The 20,610-nt window shown below is 32.0% G+C and overlaps 1 protein-coding gene across 8 annotated transcripts in view; it reads left to right on the top strand.

Moving 5' to 3' along the window:
* Nucleotides 1–20,610, top strand: part of Neto (Neuropilin and tolloid-like) — a 169,990-nt gene that overhangs the window by 99,952 nt on the left and 49,428 nt on the right. For all 8 annotated transcript variants that reach the window (XM_081980184.1, XM_081980178.1, XM_081980181.1 and 5 more), the window contains 2 exons: nt 6,332–6,382; nt 10,057–10,236. In XM_081980184.1, coding sequence (XP_081836310.1) covers nt 6,332–6,382; nt 10,057–10,236 — 231 coding nt within the window. The remainder of the gene's footprint in view (nt 1–6,331; nt 6,383–10,056; nt 10,237–20,610) is intronic.

Below are 20,610 nucleotides of genomic sequence, written 5' to 3' on the forward strand. Positions count from 1 at the left end.
ACTTGATTTGTTTCATTTTAAATCGATGAGCTTCATCAATATTGAACCAATCCAATATCTGCTAGAGAAATTTAAATCAAACCGCAAACTAATATAGCTTTCGACTTTTGGTTATTAATAATTCGAAACCGCTTGACCATCAACTATATTTTCTGTAATTAATGAGTTATTAGAACGATTAAATCGGTTTTAGCTTACGTAGATTTAGTTTATTAGAATCTAGCTTATTATGGATTTTGCTTTATTATGGTTGGCTAAACCGTAATTAAGACCAAATTCTGATTAAGACCATGTTCTGAATTTACAAGCCAGTAATAAATTGTGTATGAATTTACCGAATTTCCAATACAAAATTCATTTTAGACAATTAGAATTTTTGCAGTTTGAGAATCAGATAATACTAAAATTAAATTTTGTTTTATAAACAAGCCTTAAAACAGTTAATATGACTTTTAAAATTTAAACAAATAAAGAATTATCTACTTGCCAAATTGTCACACAAATTTGTTAAGTCAGTTAATTTAGCATTTTATAGGGATAAAAATAGTACCTAGTAATTTAAATAAAAAATAGTATCGATTTTGAGAGGATCAATTTCGATTTTCCATTAAGTTTTAAATCGTAATTGTAAATTTACTTTTTTCTAACAATGAGTTATATTACAAATTTTTTTAAAGTTTTAATTAAAATTGAAAGTACGGTAACCAGAGAATGTAGCGGGCAAAAGTTTGGAAATTAATTCGAAAAGCGGGAAAACCCTTCCGATTCTAATTTCTAATCCAATCTGAATTACAGAAATCACTTTAATAAAAAAAGTAATACATTTTGCTATTGAAGATTTTCAAGAAAATTGTGACAAATTTTGCTTTTTAATGCCCAAAAATGTGTATTTCTGATGATAAGATAAAATTCCAAGCTTGTGACAAGCTTGCACAACTAAAAACTAAGAATTTTGGTTTCTTAAATCTAAAATTTGACTTTAGTAAAACGTAGGATATTATATCGATTTTCAATCTTTTAGTTTACATTTTGTTCTTTATAAATTCACCACATATTTGACCTTTTACGACCAAGATTGAATTTTAATTAAAAACTGTCACTATTTTTATTTTACAGTACAAAACATAAACCGAAGGAAATATCCGCATTATTTTAGCTCTATTAACGTCGAGTCTTATACACGATAACACAACCCACTCCGACCAATAAGCTGGAGTACTCCAGCCAGTATTTTCTAACATAAACTTTTTAATAAGCCCGGTGAATTTGAAGCTTTTAAGTGTGAGAACATATTTTACGGGGGCGCCATAAAAGTAGTTTACAAACAGCTCAAAACTGCCGCTGCAAAATTGCGGTTAAGTACAAAGTTCCTTCCAACTTCATCCACTTACTCTCAGAAAGCAGAGATAGACTCGAGTGTAGTGAATAATCGTCTTAACTTCCAAAATATAGGGGTAGAACGGTTTGTAATGAGGTTTAAAGGACTTCATTAATGAAATTTCTGTTGAAGAATGGTGCAAAATGAAGTAAAGCAGATGTAACTTAACAACGAAACTTTAGTTAAATAGAAAATGTGAGGAAAATGGAAAAAAACAACTTTACATTCTTGAAACATTTTTTTAATCTTAAACACGGGTTTCAGTTATGTCTACACCATTTACACATGTAGTTTAGAAAATATCACTTGGATTTTAAAAATATAAGTTGTATAATTTCAGAATCTATAACTTGTATTTCAGAAAAGGTCACTTGTATTTTAGAACGCGTTATTTCAATTTCAGATTTTTTTGTGTTTCTATGTAGTTATTAGTTCATTGTTTTTTTTTTAATATCACTTTAAGCAAACCCGTCCATCGGTAGTATTAATTTATATAAAATATACAGGGTGTCCCATAACTATATGACAATCTCTCGGGGGCATACAGGGGAGGTCAAAATAATACAATTTGTTCATATAATTATTTTTTTTTAAAGTCGCTCCTAACGGAAATATTGAGCCCCAAAGAACTGCCTTCCAATTAACGTTTTTGGTCGTAACTTTTGAAACACTTTGTATATTGTAATGATTATTTGGTTTAATGTTTTATCGAAAGAAACCTTCTATTTGACATGAAAACCAGGTATCTCGTCTTCGAAAGGCTGGAACTAACTGGACCTAAGACACAATTTGCTTAAACTTTGACAGCTGTCATTATTTTCAGCTGCAAACGCCATTAATGGATACTCTTAACATTTTTATCGAAAAATTTTACTCTTCTTTTATTTCGATAAAATAAACGGTTTTCGAAATAAATCGATTTTTCATTGAACTGCTTAAACCACAATGTTATTAAAAATATTCGTTAAACTATTTACTTTTTTTACTTATTTACTTTTTTTTTATTAACTTTTTTTGCTCCACTTTAATTTTCCAAATTACAAATGACCATGTCTAAAATCCAACTGCTCTTTTCTATACTACAAGTGACTAATCTGAAATACAAATTGCAATTTCGAAAATAAAAGTTATTATTCTAAAATTGAAAGTACCTTTTCTGAAATACAAATGATACTTTTCAAATCCATCTTATGATTTCTAAAATTCAACTGACGCTTTCTAAACTACATGTGTAAATGGTGTAGTCAAAAATGTTGACAACTGACACTCTAAACTAGAGGTGAGAAACGATTTGATTGTTTACAACAATTTCATGTTACATGTAGAGCTAGTTAGCACATAAATTTCCACTAAACTAGTAACGACTAGTTTTTATTGCAAAACGGCAGTAGTAAAGTTGGGGAGAGCAATAAGTCTCCATTTAAACTTTTCGCTTGGTTCAATTGTTTAAAGTTTAAACGGGATAGAAAATTAATGTTAGTTTCCATTTGTGCTGCTGCCCTCTTTCACTAAATTATTAACTTTGCTAACGTAGTACGAACGTGTAGTAAAACACTAGACAAATGAGTTTATGAATCGTTTAATAAAATACGTGGAAACAATTGTGTACACACGATTTAGATTCACTGCTGTCTGAAACTTGGCACCTGATAAATTTCATGACAAGAAACTGCTTTCGGGTGAAACTTTCCTAATATCAGACTGTTTGTTGAAGTTTCTACATTAAGGTGTGTGTAATGTGTATAAGATTGTAAGGGTGATGATGTGTTTGTTGTTTAGAGAGTAGTCGCTGAATTTTAAGTTATTAAATTTAGATAATTTGAAAACTCGTCACCCTGGTCACTCTAAAATTAAATGTATCTATAAGTTTAGCCAAGTAATTTTTTAACGTTTATTATGATCAAAAATTTATAAAAATTTGAAATTTTGGAATAAAGATAGGTTGTGTGCGATATTTTGAACATATTTTCTTTTTGTTACTTCCAGTTTAACCGGAGATGTTCACTTACTTTAAATGGTATCCTGTATATGCTTGCATTTTAGAATTCTGGTTGTTATTTCAAAAATATTTTGGGTATAATGTTCTATACTTTAAAAAATGTGGCTCTTGAAAGAGATGTTTTAAAATGGCGTATCGTTATAGTTATGAAAGATATAAACCTCGTGTTATGCAAAATGTTGAGACCTTAAACTTTGTATTTCTGAATTGTTTTAATTCTCAGTCTGTCTAAAATTCGTAAAGAGTAAGTTTTTTGTAAAATACCAAACAGTTATATTTTAAAGTTAAGAAACAATAAGATAATAAAAATGTTATTCTATTAATTACTTATTTACTCATTTCACCTAATTATTTAGTTATTTTTATAGTACAGGGTGTCCGGATTTAGTGTGTTTTGACAGAAAAATTCCTACTAAATCCGGACACTCTGTATGTACAGTTGTCACATTTTGGCCTGTAACTCCTTAATGTCAAAAATACCTTAATAAAATCTTGTAGAGTATAATATTTCCTACAAATTTCCTTATTTACACTTTTTTTCCTAAATTTTCCTCAAATAACGGAGCTACGTTTAGTCAGAATGGAATTAGTTTAAAAAAAGCAGTTTGGTGCACCCTGTCCCTTTTTGCCTTGTAACTCTTTCAGAAAGCCCTTCAGGGCAAAAATTCAGTTCAAGAGTTTAGGAAAAAATTCAGTTTTGTAGAGAATCAAACTTTCCACAACTTTCCTAATTTACAAATTTTTGTAACTCCTCAAATAACGGAGCTAGGCTCTATCGAAATGGAATTAGTTCAAAAAATTAGTTTGCTGAACTCTGTCACTTTTTACCTTGTAACTCCAAGGAGGCCCTTAAAGGTAAAAAACCTTAATACCAAACATCTTGTAGGCGATGAAATTTCCTACAACCTTCCTTATTTACGATTTGTTGTACTGCTCAAACGAGATCAACCTGAGTCAAAATGCAATTTGGTGGAGCCTCATATTTTACCTCATAACTCAATAAGGAGGCCCTTAAGGGCAAAAACACCTTAATATAATCTTGTAGAGAATAAAATGTTCTACTAACTTTCTTTATTTACACATTTTTAGGTGCTCAAATAAAGGAGTTACATTTCTTTTGTCAGCAGAAACAAAAAGAATTGTATTTGTTTACTGTTTTTGAATTTGTTATAAGCAGTTTTTGATTATTTTGGTCTTTATTTATATACAATATTAAAATTACCAGCTTTGGCAGCATAATAATTAAAAATCATTGGAAAGCTATCTTAATTAGCTATCTATAGACATCTCACAGCTATCTCTCACATCATCATCATATATACAGGATGTATCAAATAACAACCAGTTATTTCAGATTGATTCGAGTGTACCCAAAATAATGTGTAAAATCTTTGACGCTCTCTAGCAAACAAACGGTTTCACCAATATACAATAGTATACAGGGTGTCTCCCTACAAAGTCCAAAATAGCCGATTTGAAGCAACTTACCTCACTCCGGTTTCGAGATACAGGGTGGTAAAGTTAAAAAATAAAAATCGATTTTTTTTTAATAATATTTATATTATAATCTACATTTTGTAACGTATTACTTTCAAATCTGAAACTCAGGAGTTTTTTGAGATACGAAACCCGAATTTGGACACATTTTACTGCGGCCATAAGAGGGCGCTTTACAGTGTACTTCTGATGGTTTTAAGTGACCGTAACTTTTTTCTCGGTGTAATTTTCTAACTTATTTAGGTCTGAATAACCAATAATCAATATAGTGCAAAAACTTTGATACCCTCTAAGGACCAAACGGTAAAATAGAAAATTCCAGGTTAGTACAAGACTATTCTAAATATTACTTCTATTAGTACTACTAACTTTGAGACAGAGTTGCCAGATTAGGGTATTTTCGTCAAAAAATAAGTATTTTTGGGTGATATTTTTTCCGGAGGATTTCTCCTGGGGATAAATTATTTACCAGGGGACTAAACCATCCTCCATTGGAATAGTTTGTAATAAAAAATGGTTTAAGTCCTTGCTTTATAAATAACTAGCATAAAACACGTGACCTGACTAAACAAAGTTCGAGCAGAGCAAATATGGCGTCACGATGACGTATATTTGGCAAAACCATAATTTAACAAACTGTCAAATTACGTCATTGTGACGCCATATTGGCTCTTCTTGCTCCATGCAGCATAAAAACGAATGCGGATCTTATTAATCTCACAATCTGAAGCTTTCCTACTGCAGTTCATTGTGGTTTACCACAAACGCTGCTTAATAAAGTAATGGAAGTAGATTTAACATCCGTCGAAGGGAAAACCATGTCAAGAACAAAATCCCCCAAAGCAAAGCTTTCAAACTGCGGATGCATCAATGCGGACATCATTAACTTTACGAAGTATCCGGCAAACTTCGCTTATCAGCCACAACAACTCCCTTATCGGTTAGAAGCAACTTTTCCGGTCAAACTTCCGCAATATTGGTATGTCTGACTGCAGTTAGAGGATTGTAGAGGACAGCGTTTCGCATCCAATTATTACCAGAAATGGTTCTTTAACGAACGCAAAAACTACAATATATCTCCATAACGGACGTTATATGCAAAATATCAAACGATGTATACGAAATTTAATGTACTGAAATGCTCATGTTGATCGAAAAGGACGATTCACAATTGGGTTTACTGTGTGCAAAACTAGAGATTGAATTCCATTTTGTTCGATACCACTCGAGGACCGTATGTTGGGAGAAGCGTACGGAAAAGGGTCCTTGAAATTTTATTTGTCAGGGGGGCCATATTGTGAATGTGCTAAAAAGGGTTTTTATACGTTTAGCTTGCGTGGAAAATTGAAGTATGTTTTTTGGAAAAAGGGCTTTTAAAACAACCCTCGCTTACTGTGTTTTTTTTTAGTTTACTTTATTGCAACAGAAATTTCATTTATGTTTTTTTTTTGTTTCAGTGTTCGTCGCTTTGAGTGCTGTAATAGGATGCTCAGCACAATTAGAAAACGGTAAGATAATTGTTTTCTTTCTTTCATTTTTGTTTTTAATCATACCTGTATAATTTTGTACATTATTTACTCAAAGTAGGAAGAGTAAGCACATTTGAGTTATTACATTTCAAAAGTAAGTTTATTATCTCACTTGTATCGAGAAATACAACATTTTCAGAGAATATTGACTTATACAGGGTGGTCCAGTTTTAAGTGTTAATAATTCACCATTTGCTAGCTAATCAAAAAATAAGTTGACTTGCATTATGTCATTTTTCTGAAAAACGTTTCCTAAGGAAGATACAGTCCTCCAAATTTCCATTTAAAAAATCGTTTTATAGTTTAAAACTGAACATTCAAGACTTGTGAAAGTTCAAATTTGTACTGAATAGTCTAAAAACTTGCTTTTTACTACTAGGAATGGTCTTATGATTCGCTTTCTCAGACTGCCATCCTGGTTGAGTGTCTGAAACTGGCATTCAAGAACTAAAAAAGTCAGGAAATCAAGACAAAGATTGTATTGTGCATGAAACTCATTTTTTACTACTAAAAATAATATAAAAGTTGACTTTTAATGCTAGAACTGACTTTACTAGGACTAAAGAGAGTCCAAAAGTATATTTTCAAGACTTTAATTGGTGTACAACTCAATTTTCTGGACTGGACAACAAGTCTAGAAGTAAATTAAATTTTCGGACTATTTTATTTCTAAAAATTAGTTCTCAAGACTATTATTGTAGCATTTGGTACCAACATTTTTTACTTTTATTACTGAAGAAACTTGACTTTTGGAAATAGTCTTAAACTCGATTTTTCAGTCTTAAAAAGCACTAAAAACAGTCTGAATTTCTTAGAGATGCTACAATTTATTGCACCTATGAGTGTAGAAGTCAATTTAATAGTGAAGAAGCTTGAAATAACATCTTCAAGACTATGGTCAGTGGACAAACTGGCTTTTAGGCTTGATAAGTCAAAAGATTTGTAAAGATAGTCTTGAAACTCGATTTGAGGCACTGAAAACAGCCTTAAAACACTAAAAACGATTCTAGTTTATTAAGAACTACCCGAATTTTTAGCACTGAGATGTCTAGAAGTCGATTTAATAGTGACAAAGCTTGGAATGCCATTTTAAGTCTATGAAGAATGTAAAAAATGTTTTTTAAGTTTGCTTTGTCAATAACTTGGTGAAGATAGTCTTGAAACTCGATTTGTAAAGCTGAAAGCAGTTTTGAAGCACTAAAAATAGTCCAGAAGTCGAAGAAAATGAAAAGCAAAGTAAAAAGCACGAAAAGTTCGTTTTCAAGACAATTTTCATGAATCTAATGTCAATGTCCTGCATCTAAGACTATTTTCAAGACTAAAATATTGAAATTTGTCTTCAAACTATGAAAACTTACTTCAAATGCAAATTTTAAGCTTCTGATGTCACTTTTCATTAGTTCAGTCACATTTTGGGGTTCAAGTCAATTTTTAAGGTTTAAATGTATGAATTTGTTGTAACAAATTCTTGAAAAAGTAGTTTTTATGTCTACAAGTCAATTTTCAGTATTAAAGTCTCTCGATTTGCATGAAAACTGGTTACAAACACAATTTTTAAGCTTCTGAAATTTTTATCTTTTCTAATTCAATTTTCAAAACTAAAGTCTTTTAGTTTGTCTGGAAACTATGAAAACTGACTACAATAATATTTTTTAAACTTCTTAAGTGAATTTTCCGTTTCCAAGACAATTTTTAAGTTGGGTTAGGTTAGTTTTGGGTCTTTGACCGTAATAACGTGTAATAAAGTGCTTGTTCCAAATTTGATCAATATTGCTCCAACGGTCTGACAGTTATGAGAAAAAAAAAACGATTTTTTATACAGAAATTTGAAGGGCTGTATTTTCCTTAGGAAGCACTTTTCAGGAAAATGACATAATGTAATGGAAAGTGACGAACTGTATAAAGATTATCGAAATACTGTGTAGATATGATTGAGATGGTTTGCGCAGAAATTTCAAAAAAAGACTGATAAGGTCGTATTTACACAGAGACTACATACTGCTAAATTTCTGTATCATTTTTATGCGGGTTCCTAGACTACAGCCTGTATCTTGTACGTAAATACAACTCTGATTATAGTACAAATTTTTCAAGCTCAGATGTGAAAATAACGATTGGGTAAACCTGTTCACTCATAGATCCTTGTTATCTCAAGTCAATATTGTCCAACTAGACTGCCCAATTTAATTAACTCCTAACACGTGGATTAAAATCCAATAATACCCTGGATTTAACTTAAGTGATAAAATAACAAAACCGTTCTAAAAGAACAGTTTTTCCCTATTATCTAAAAAAAAAACTAGTTTCCGTTTAATTACCATCAATCCAGGTAAAAAGTCGCGTATAAGAATCACTTTTTACATCGTTTTTCCACTATAAAAAGTTAAATAAGAATCTAATTTTGCTCCTAAAGGTTAATGACAGAAAAGGCCAGAAAATTGATTTATGATAAGAATCATTTGGCCGACATCTCGATTAACGCTATTTTAACGCAGTGGCGGCGCGGAAAAGAAAAGTAATTTGCAAAGTTACAATCTGCACAGAGTACAAAGGAAAAGGGTGATAATTAAAAAGGAAATTCCGACGCCGCGCTTTTCTATTAAAGAACACTCTTTGTTTCGCTTTTTAACCAGGTTCATTTACTTCTTAAAGCAGCTTTAAACAGTTGCTATTATTTTGTAATTAATTTCAAGGAAAATGCTGCTTTTGTGAGGTTAATGTTGAAACCAACATTCTTAAAGGTAAGCTTAACAAATATTCAGGAAAAATGGTGGAAAAAGTTTGATTTTAACCTTACAAAAAGAAATATTAACTCTCTTCAAAAACATTATAATAGAACAAAAAGTACTAAATGAATGGAAAACCAGCATAACGATACCTATATTTAAAAAGGACTAGAAAACAATCCCGGACAATTATCGTGGAATAACACTTCTCAACAGCATCCTCAAAGCCTTCACTAGGAGTTTGTTAGAGGAAATAAACAAAACTATACAAATTCGCGAAGAACAGCAAGGTTTTCGAAAAAATAGGTCTTCCATTGATGCTATCTTCATTGTGAAGCAAATAACAGAGTGAACCAGATATTAATAAAACTAATATACGAGATTACTAACCACTGTCGGACTAGTATAAACTGAAGAAGTGGAAATGCTCATAGGAATAAGACAAGATGACTCACTTAGCCTAGTTATATTCAACATGATTATGGACAAAATCGAAGATCTACCTAAAGAGGAGGATACAAAACGGGGAACACTTACTTCAATGTTGTCTGCTACGCAGATGATACGGTGCTCATTGCGGATTCTGAAGACGATCTTCACAGATTACTTCACTCCTTTAATCAATGAGCAAAACAATTAAATATGGTTATTAGCACAGACAAAACCAAATGTCTCGTATCAAAAGAGTCAACAAGATGCAAACTGTAGATGACCAGAAAATTTAAGTAAATCAGTTCAAATACTACTACATAATAGGACAAAACAGGCATTAGCCTACCTATATGGATATTAGGTAAGGGGTAGGTAACTGTGTTTTTAATCTAATTTTTTTGATAATTTATTAATCTAAATGGCGTTATTAGTGTTTTATTACTGATAGAAGCAGTTGTTTCTCTAGTGTAAAAAAAATAATTTACATTGTTCTAGGTGACACAGATGTAGCCACTGTCGCGCCTACTTTAGACCCGGAATACGTCAATCCTTATCCGATGAACAACCCTTGTCATCGGTTTGCTGACATCAGGTTTAAAGAGTTCTACAGTCCGGCCTACCCTCCGACAGCCCCAAACTATCCTAATAACACCAATTGTACCGTCGTTTTGACCGGTAAGCTTACTAAAATTTATTTTTTCTACGAATGTTTGCAAATAAGCTACTTTGCATACGTAAAAGTGTGTGCAAAGTGGCACTTTCCCGCACACTATGTGGGAAAAATTTTTTCCCGCACACTTTTTAAAATGCTGATTATACCTTGCAACAGTGGTTTTATATAGACTATTATACATAAAATCTGCTTAGAATTTTGCGTAGAATTCAAAAATGTAATAATATTCAGGGGTTTCATATAAAAAACACGACTTTTTTCACATTATTCTTCCGTACAGTTTAGGTAAATAAACCACCTTGTCTCTGTCTTTGAAAATGAGGCTTGTTTCCTTATAAACCAAAGCTCATTGTCAAACAACGCATTTATATGCAATTTAAAGTCTACAACAGTGTTTATTCTTACTTATTTAAGTTAAAAAAATTATTTTAATAATGGATATCACTGAAGATGAACTTCCGGAAGATGTTCTAAAATCCGCCAACATGGCTAGTTTGCAATTGCTGCCTCTCAAATCGCGAGAAAAATACGAGAAACAGTACGAGTTGTTTACCCAATGGTGCGAACAAAAGGGGATAAAAACCTTAAAGGAAGAGGTACTTTTAGCGTATTTTGTTACTTTAAGCAAAGAATTCAAACCTAACACAATGTGGTCAAAGTATTCAATGCTCAAAAATGTAATAAAAATAAAAAGAGACATCGATATCGGTGAATTTTATAAGCTCACTGCATTTCTGAAAAAGCAGAATGTTGGTTTTAAACCTAAAAAGGCAAAAATGTTTACAAAAGAAGAAATATTCAGTTTTATGAACTCCGCACCAGATGAAATTTACCTGTTAATTAAAGTTGCCACTATATTCGGACTTGCTGGTGCATGTCGAAGGGAAGAGCTAGTCAATTTAACCACTACAGATATTGAAGACAAAGGAAACCTCATAATTGTTAAAATTAGGGATTCCAAAAATCATACAGCAAGAAACTTTATAATATCAGAAGAAGTTCATAACGGAACCTACCTGCAACTGTACAGAAGATACACCGGCCTACGTCCAAAAAAGTCAAACAATCGTTTTTTCCTAGTTTACAGAAAGGGTAAATGTTTTTCGCAAAGTGTTGGAGAAAACAGTTTTGGAAAAATGCCTTCTGAAATAGCTATTTTTTTGAAGTTGCCAAATCCAGAACTCTACACAGGGCACAGTTATCGTCGATCATCGGCAACGTTCCTGGCCGATTCTGGAGAAGGAATCACTGACATAAAACGCTTGGGGGGTTGGAAATCGACTACGGTAGCTGAAGAATACATTGATAAATCCACAAGTTATAAAAAAGGATTAAGTAACAAAATTCTGACCTTCAATCCTAAAGAAAGTGAAGCAGTTCCAAGTACCAGTATTTTACCTTCAGTTGCTCAATCTGCGATCAATTTAAAAAACGCGACCAACTGTACATTTAACATTAATGTTGTTAATAACAATAAATAGTTATAAGTTGTTGTTTTTAATATCAATAAAAATTAAAAACAAAATGTATAGATATTTCATTCGTAGAAAAAATATTGTTCCTAACACGTGTGCAAAGTAGTTTTCCCGCACTTGAAGCTTATCCGAACTCCGCTTCGCGTCGTTCGTCTAACTGCTTTCGCGTGTGGGAAAACATAACTTTGCACACTGAATAGGAAAACTACTATTTCATATGTTTTCATTCATAAAGTAAGTGGTTAAGAAATGAGTGTACTGTTTAGAACTTACTATTTTATGTTGGCAACTTATATTTGCTAATTTTTGCTGTTTGTCGTTATTTTTTATGGGAAAGTCATAACGACAACATATTTGAAAATTTTGTTGTATTCTAAAGTCCATCACGACAATTCGGCTATAATATATTCAAGATGACGACAAGTCTAGAGGTGAATCAGCTTTGTATTGTAGGAGTACAGTGATGGGAAAAAATAGAAGCATTTGAGATGTGAACCTACAGAATATTGCTCAGAATAACGTGGGTGAAGCACACGACCAACGCAGAACTGCTTACCAGAATTAATAAAGGTGTTAAAGAAAGTGAAGAGAAGGAAAATTATCTATTTGGGTCACATAATACGGGGTTCAAAATATGAGATTTTGATAATCCAGGGAAAGATTGTAGACAAACGGTCGATTGGAAGAAGAATGTTTTGGCTGGGGAATCAGCGTGAATGGTTTAACATTTCTTCTGCAGATTTATTACAGAGTAGCAGTTTCCAAGATCAGTGCTGGCAAAGCTTTGATAATAGAGAAGCTACGTAAAGAAGACGAATAAATATCTATTTTATACGTTTTTCTAATTACCACTTTGTTTTTCCTCTACTCTCTCACGGGTTTCGATAATATTTTGATTTAAAACGAAACCATATAAAATCACAGTCTGGCAACTCTCCCTGCTAACAAACTTTTCGATTATTTTTTTTTTTGGTTAACTCCGTTATCGGATTGATTTGCAATTCCGATTGTTAATGAAAAAATCACAAAAAACTCTGGACATAGAAACGGGGTCGTGTAGTTGAACCGTAAAATAAAATCGCCGGTAGATACATGCTCATTAAAGGTATGTTTTTTTATAACTGAATCCTGCAAAAGGCTGGCAAATAAATATGTTTCGCGTTCATAAATGCCGACCAAATATTTTTTTTTTTCTTTTGATAAAATCCGTTTCGTTCTTTTATTTTTATTGCTATGTATTTACTGTTTTATGAGCCTATTACCTTTCGAAATGTAGTTAGAATTTCATGGCTTTTTTTAACTTCCACTTGTCGGTTCTGTTATCGTAAAAGTTTGATGTTTTGAGGTTTTCTTTTATTATTATAACTTTACAAGTTTGATTTTTTTGAGTTATGTGGGTTTCAGAATTTTACGGAGAATACTGTATTGATGACACTTTCTTGCTTTGTGCTTTTTTTGTACTTATTTCACTTAATTTAAGCTCCTTGGGTATAAATATGCCCTTTGCTGTGCATTGGAACCGTCCTGGAGCAAAATAAAAAATTGCCATAATTGCACATTTTGTAACACTCGTTGCTTTTACCCTAAATTACTCCCTTATTTGACAAGTTACGTCAAAATGTCATAGAAAACAAAAGATAGAGCAGATTTCAAGCTTTCCAAAAATATCCCCACTTGAATTGATGGATAACACCGTTTGGCCGCTAGAGGGCGTCAAATTTCCTTTACCATAATATCACATATTATATTGTAAATACTTTTTAGTCAGATTTCATGTATCTCTTAATCCGGCCGAGTTCGTAGCAAAGAAATGGTTAAAATATTAAATTTTAGGTCTAACTCTGTTAGTTTTTGAGATATCAAAAAACCGACTGCACCAGCTTCTTTTCCGGGAAATTTTAACATAAAATGACACCGAGACGTCAACTGTAACTTGACAAATAAAAAAGCTGTATTTTTTTACGGTTCCAGGCCGCCATTTTGAATTTTCTGTCAAAATATTGACTTGCACCTCATTTTAAAGGAAATTTCACGTAGTTTCTAGAAATGACAAATAAAATGGCGTTACAAACCGCCATTTTGAATTTTCTGTCAAAATATTGACTTGCATCTCATTTTAAAGAAAGTTTCACGTAGTTTCAAGAAATGACAGACAAAATGGCGTTCCAAGTCGCCATTTTGAATTATCTGTCAAAATACTGACTTGCACGTCATTTTAAAGGAAATTTCACAAAGTTTCTAGAAATGACAGACAAAATGGCATCGCAGACCGCCATTTTGAATTTTCTGTCAAAATATTGACTTGCACCTCATTTTAAAGGAAATTTCACGTAGTTTCAAGAAATGACAGACAAAATGGCGTTCCAGGCCGCCATTTTGAATTTCCTGTCAAAATATTGACTTGCATCTCATTTTAATTTGTAAAATATTAGGAAAACCCTACATGTTGTAATAATTATGACAGAAACGAACTGCAATAGATTTCCTCCATTATTGACTGGGCAATAAAACACAGCAGAGGCAAGCAAAACTAAATTATTTTTAACGACTACGGGAACCGCTTAGTAGATGGAAAACGAGGCAGATTTATCGCGCACTAGGTAAGATTACTACAAATTAGAGTCCCTTTTAAGTGGATTTATGTTTCGAAAATATTTGCCGTAAAGAGGCAATAAATAAACGATTTCCTACAAGTTTAACCGAAAAAACTACTGCGGCAGTGATTTTCAATCCAATGCCGCAAAAATCATTGGCGGTTTCACTTAGGATAATGTAAAGCTTTTGTTCTGCAATTGAAAGATCAATCAGCAACGCAAATCTGCTGCAATACGCTTTCGAAAACTGGGAAAGGAAGATTCTCTGATATTCAGCAGCTTTTCCTTTTGTAAATGGCAGAACAACCTTAGTTTAATATTACTGGATGTTTGAAACGTTGTTTGAGTTTTCTAACGTATAATTTCAATTTTTATTGAAGTGATTGCATTTTTGTTCTAATAAGTGCTTTACTTATATTCAAAATTTCTGCATAAGCATTCTATACACAAATAAAAACCTTTGAAACTATTAGCATACTATAATTATGAATGGTAAAGCCTTTGTTTACCGCATTAAAGTGTCAGACACCATCATTAACGCTAGATTGCATTATTGCTTCGGCTCTTTGAGGATGTCTGCAAAATTGAGTAGCTCATCAAACTAGAATGCCGTGTTTTATTAAATCTATTAACTATGAACGTAAAGTAGCTAGTTGATTGCTATACTACACAAGTATTATAAAACAGTCAATGTTGCACTAGAATAATTGTTATATTTTTTCCTACTCGAGTGAAGTAAAGTGCACTATTCCGCACCGGATGCTGAATAATAGGAATATTTTCTGAAGAAACTATTTGTAAGTAATACTTCTGTTTTAACTAAGTATTATACAGGGTGGGACTTACTGTTCTTGATATTTAATATACTAATGTAACTGTATCCGAGGGTAACTAATCCATTGTATTGCGTTTTATGTCTTTGTTTCGCGCATGAAATTATCTATTTTTCTCTGTCAGTTACCCAGTTTTTCTATGGCCAGTTTTGGATTTACCACCCCGGTGTATATTACTTTACTAAAAACTGAAACATGACAACAACTGAACTTTACAAAAGAAATCTGCGATTTTCCGGTTTAAAAAATATGCGGACACAGCGCATTAAAAAAGTTGCCTAGCCGCCCATTCATTCACATGAAGGAAAACCTACAGGGAAATGGAAAATTACGTCAACCCAACCGGGAGGAAAGCAACAAGCAAACGTTGTTTGCAAACTTTATAATTACTTTCATGGAAAGGGTAAATTTTGTTAGCTGAGACTAATTTCAATTCGCAGGAATCGTCAGTCGAAAATGGAGAGTTAACAAACTGTCTAAGTTAAAAATTTAATTTGTACTCCTGGATGCATGAAAAACTGTTTAAAAGTAGTAGTTACAAGAGAAGGAAATAGATAATTCAACAGAATTTTTCACACCTCAAAATAAGTTCACTAAAAATGCTTACAATATGAAGTTTTTAGTGCATCTGGAAGAATTCTTAAAAACATTTTCTAGCATGCATTACTTGGTAAAAAACCATCTATTCTGAAAGATAATAAACCATTAAAATATTAACAAATATATAGCTTTTTACAAAACTTTTACAAATTTAGCTGAAACAGTTTTCTATTAACACTGTTAGAACCAAATGGACAAAATTTGGACTGTGGGTCCAATTTGATGACTTTTGTCCAGTTTGAATATCAATCTAAACCCAAAGAAATAAAACAATAAGAAAAACTTGTTGCTTTTGAGGGATTTGGTAGAAAAAATGTACATTTCAGTTCTTCTAACTTTAAAGTTAGAAGACCATTAACCACTAAAAGTATAATAATGGTTACTTTTTGCCTGCAGATTTTTCCAAAACGCATTAGTAGTTTTTAAACCGATTTTGTTGTTATTTAAACCTCTTTTGCAGTTTTATTGTTTGTATGGAACATATTGTGACAGGTGTGATGTTTACTGACCATCAACGTGTCAAGTCATCAATGATTGTTCTTTATTATTAATAAGCTGTCTTTCAAATATTGTTCTAGAATACAATTGTATTTTGAACCAGATTTTGACAGGCACATATTGTCTACAAGCTCCGGCAAATCTTCTTCAGCTGCTCTTAACTGTCTGAAGAAGGTTTTCTAAAAAAGTTTATGCGTAAATAAGCAACTACAATAATGAAGAAGTTTACATACTACTTACATTGATGTCAGATGCATCTTTGTACTTAACCCAAATAAAATATTTTCCTCACTTGGTGATCTTTAGTTCAGCTTTAATATCATGTCTATAAAACGACTGTTCAAGAGTACATATTCGTACTTTCAGGTCTAGAAAATCCACTTGTGTACTTCCTGGAAGGACATTTTGATAGTTGTAGTAACCTGGAGAATTCTGAAGTTCAGCGAAGGGGAAATATCTTCTTTTCCTTCTTCAGCCTTTTTCTATCCATTTGGGACATCTCCGTGTCTCTTCCGACTTCTGTCGGTCTTGTGCTATCCGGAATTGCTGGGGATAGAACATGAAAAGCTTTGGAGAGGCATCCAGGAGTGGATAAACCTAGACTGAGAAAGAAGAAGAAGAATTATCTGAAGTTTGCTTTATGATACATACCAAAATTTAATTGAGTACATGGTGTTGGTAGAGGATTTTAAACTTGGATTTGTAACTGTTGTAAGAATGCAATCATAGAGCTGCAGAAGAGACTTTTTAGAATTCTAAAAAGTATTGTTGAAAAGTAATATTGTAGCATTTAATGGCAAAATTGTTTACTTTCATCAATGAAGAGTCTGAAACTTAACTTTTACTATAAAAAATAGTATAAAATTCGATTTTTCAATTTTAAAGCACAGTGAAGCGTCTAAAAGTCAATTTAATACAGACAAAGCGTGAAATGGCATGTTTAAGCCTATGGAAAATGTAAAAATAGTTTTTTAAGTCTGAAATGTCAAAAACTTGGTGAAGTTAACCCTTAAACTCGATTTTCCAAGCTGAAACCAGTTTTAAAGCCCTAAAAATAGTCCAGAGTGCTAAAAAAATGAAAAGCAAAGTAAAAAAACTTGAAAAGTTAGTCTTCAAGTCAAATTTCATGAATTTAATGTGAATATCCTGTATTTAAGACTATTTTCAAGACTAAAATATTGAAATGTATCTCCAAATTATGAAAACTTACTTCAAATGCAAATTTTAAGCTTTTGATGTCACTTTTCATTGGTTCAGAGTCACTTTTTGGTGTTCATGTCAATTTTCAAGGTTGGAATATAGTCAAAAATTCTAGATAAAGTAGTTTTTCATGGCTACAAGTCAATTTTCACTACTAAAGTTTTTCAACTTATCTGAAAACTATAACTACAGACTACAAAGACAGTTTTTAAGCCTCTCAAGTCAATTTTCACAGTTTCCAAGTCAATTGTCAAGGCTGAAGTCTTTCAATTTGTCTGAAAACTGTGAAAACTGGTTAGAAAGAAAATGTTTAAGCCTCTCAAGCCAATTTTCACCGTTTCAAAGTAAATTTACTGGTTTCTAAGTCAATTTTCAAAACTTAAAGTCTTTTAATTTGTCTATGAAAACTGGCCACAAAGACATTTTTAAGATTCTTAATTTTCACAGTTTTCAAGGCAATTTTTAAGTTGGGTTGGTTTGGTTTTGGGTCTTTAAATGTAATAACTGAATTATCTCGTAAACAAAGTTTCAAATCAGAATTTAATAAGAGATACTTATTTTGTCAAATTGAACAAGTAAAGTACATACCAAAATTTAATTGAGTACATGGTGTTGGTAGAGGATTTTAAACTTGTACAAATGATGTTCATCTTTCAATTTGCTTAAAAGCAAGAAGATACACATAGGCTGTTGTAAGAATGCAATCATAGAGCTGCAGAAGGACTTTAAAAAATGTGGAAATGCTACGATTTGTATTGAGTTGTATTTGTAGTAATTGTTAATTGTTATGGCCTGGATTGATATCTTACAAAAAGTTTTCTTTCAATTCCTTCAAGTTACTTATAGCTTATTTGCTCTGCAAAGATATTCGACAGTAATTTAAGTAAAATATCTATTTTTACTTATGTTTACCAAAAATTATGCAGAAATCCTAAAATTGTTACCACGAACAATGATTAATCGTTTTTCAGTCAACTTTTCGGTTCTGTTAACAGATTTAAAACTCCACAAAATTCACTGGCCGCGACCAAAAATGCAAAGCTTCATTTTGCGCTCGAAGAAGCAACAAACAAAACGAGAACTTATTAAATCTGACTGAAACTCGCTTTGTGTGTCCAAGTCCCCCGTCGAAGTATTTCGATTAAAACGTGCCGAAATAAATTAGGTTAATTAAAGTTGCCGAAAATGGGTCGGGTTAATATTAATGTCAGCAACTCGTCAACTCCCCCGTTTCTAATTTATCTCTCGGGAAAGTTTTTGTTAATTAGCCATGGCGCACACACGTACAAGAAAAAAGTTGGTATCCATTACGGCGCCGGAAAAGCAATTTTGAGGTTGTAATGAGCTACAAGTTGAATTCATGCGGTTTTTGCCTGTTATGTATTCCATTAGTGTTTAGCAGACTCAATTAAAATTACCACATGTACAATTCTTAAGGTGTATCAAAGTTTGTTTTTAACCTTCTTTCACACAACCTTTTTACCTTGAATTTACTGGAATTACAGACTCTAACTAAAACACCTTTTCCACACGGGAAGGCTTGAAAATTACATTTAAATCAACGTTGCCAAAGCGAAAACCCGCGATTCAGTCATTTTGGCAACATTGAGGAGCTCAAGAAGCTTTTAGATCATGGGATTGAAAAATCGTGGGCCACATTGACGAACTGAACTACCTATGACGTTTAATGACAGGTTTATAGTAAAACAACCACTTGATAGGTCCTGAAACTTTAAAAACCACAAAGAAACGAATTTTTACTCATCTTTGAGGTTCCTGAAAAAATAGTTACGGTAAAAACAGAATTTGGGAGGACTTTGAAATTTCAAAACCACCAACAAACTAATTTTTATTCATTTTTGTGATTATTGAAAAATAATTTTAATAGAAGGAGTTTTCGAAGTTCAACAACCACCAACTTAGAGAATTCTAGGTGTATAGTATAGTATAGTACTACTACATTTTGCACTTGTAGTGAGTATTTTTAAATCTATCTTCGTATTTTGAAGAAGATACTGAAGATAGTCATGGTAAAAACAGCCACTTAAACAAGTTTTAAAATTTCAAAAATACGAAGAAACTTATTTCTGCATATCTTTATGCTTCCTGAAAAATATATTGAGCAGAAACAGCCATTTGATATTATTCAAAATTGACAAAAATGTCTACTTGGGTTATTGTATTTTTTACTTTAAAATGGTTCAAAAGGATTCAAATCTGGTCATCTGTGAGGTTTACGAGTTAATTTTTGACACTAAAAATAGTCAAAAAACAGGCTTTTGGATTAATGTTTAATGGCGTTCAATTTTTTAGACTATAGGTAGTGTAAAACTGATCATTCAATTCAAACTTTATTATTTTTTTATTCAATTACACTGGTAACAGCCCGAATTTTCGGACTAATTTAATTCTAAAAAGTAGTGTTCAAAAGTAATATTGTAGCATTTAATGGCAAAATTGTTTACTTTCATCAATGAAGAGTCTGAAACTTAACTTTTACTATAAAAAATAGTATAAAATTCGATTTTTCAATCTTAAAGCACAGTGAAGCGTCTAAAAGTCAATTTAATACTGACAAAGCGTGAAATGGCATGTTTAAGCCTATGGAAAATGTGAAAATAGTTTTTTAAATCTGCAATGTTAAAAACTTGGTGAAGTTAACCCTTAAACTCGATTTTCCAAGCTGAAACCAGTTTTAAAGCCCTAAAAATAGTCCAGAGTGCTAAAAAAATGAAAAGCAAAGTAAAAAAACTTGACAAGTTAGTCTTCAAGTCAAATTTCATGAATTTAATGTCAATATCCTGTATTTAAGACTATTTTCAAGACTAAAATATTGAAATGTATTTTCAAATTATGAAAACTTACTACAAATGCAAATTTTAAGCTTTTGATGTCACTTTTCATTGGTTCAGAGTCACTTTTTGGTGTTCATGTCAATTTTCAAGGTTGGAATATAGTCAAAAATTCTAGATAAAGTAGTTTTTCATGGCTACAAGTCAATTTTCACTACTAAAGTTTTTCAACTTATCTGAAAACTATAACTACAGACTACAAAGACAGTTTTTAAGCCTCTCAAGTCAATTTTCACCGTTTCAAAGTAAATTTACTGGTTTCTAAGTCAATTTTCAAAACTAAAGTCTTTTAATTTGTCTGGAAACTATGAAAACTAGCCACAA

This window comes from Ips typographus, linkage group LG5, assembly GCF_016097725.1.
Source record: "Ips typographus isolate SLU linkage group LG5, UJ_Ityp_2.0, whole genome shotgun sequence".
Taxonomy (NCBI): domain Eukaryota; kingdom Metazoa; phylum Arthropoda; class Insecta; order Coleoptera; family Curculionidae; genus Ips; species Ips typographus.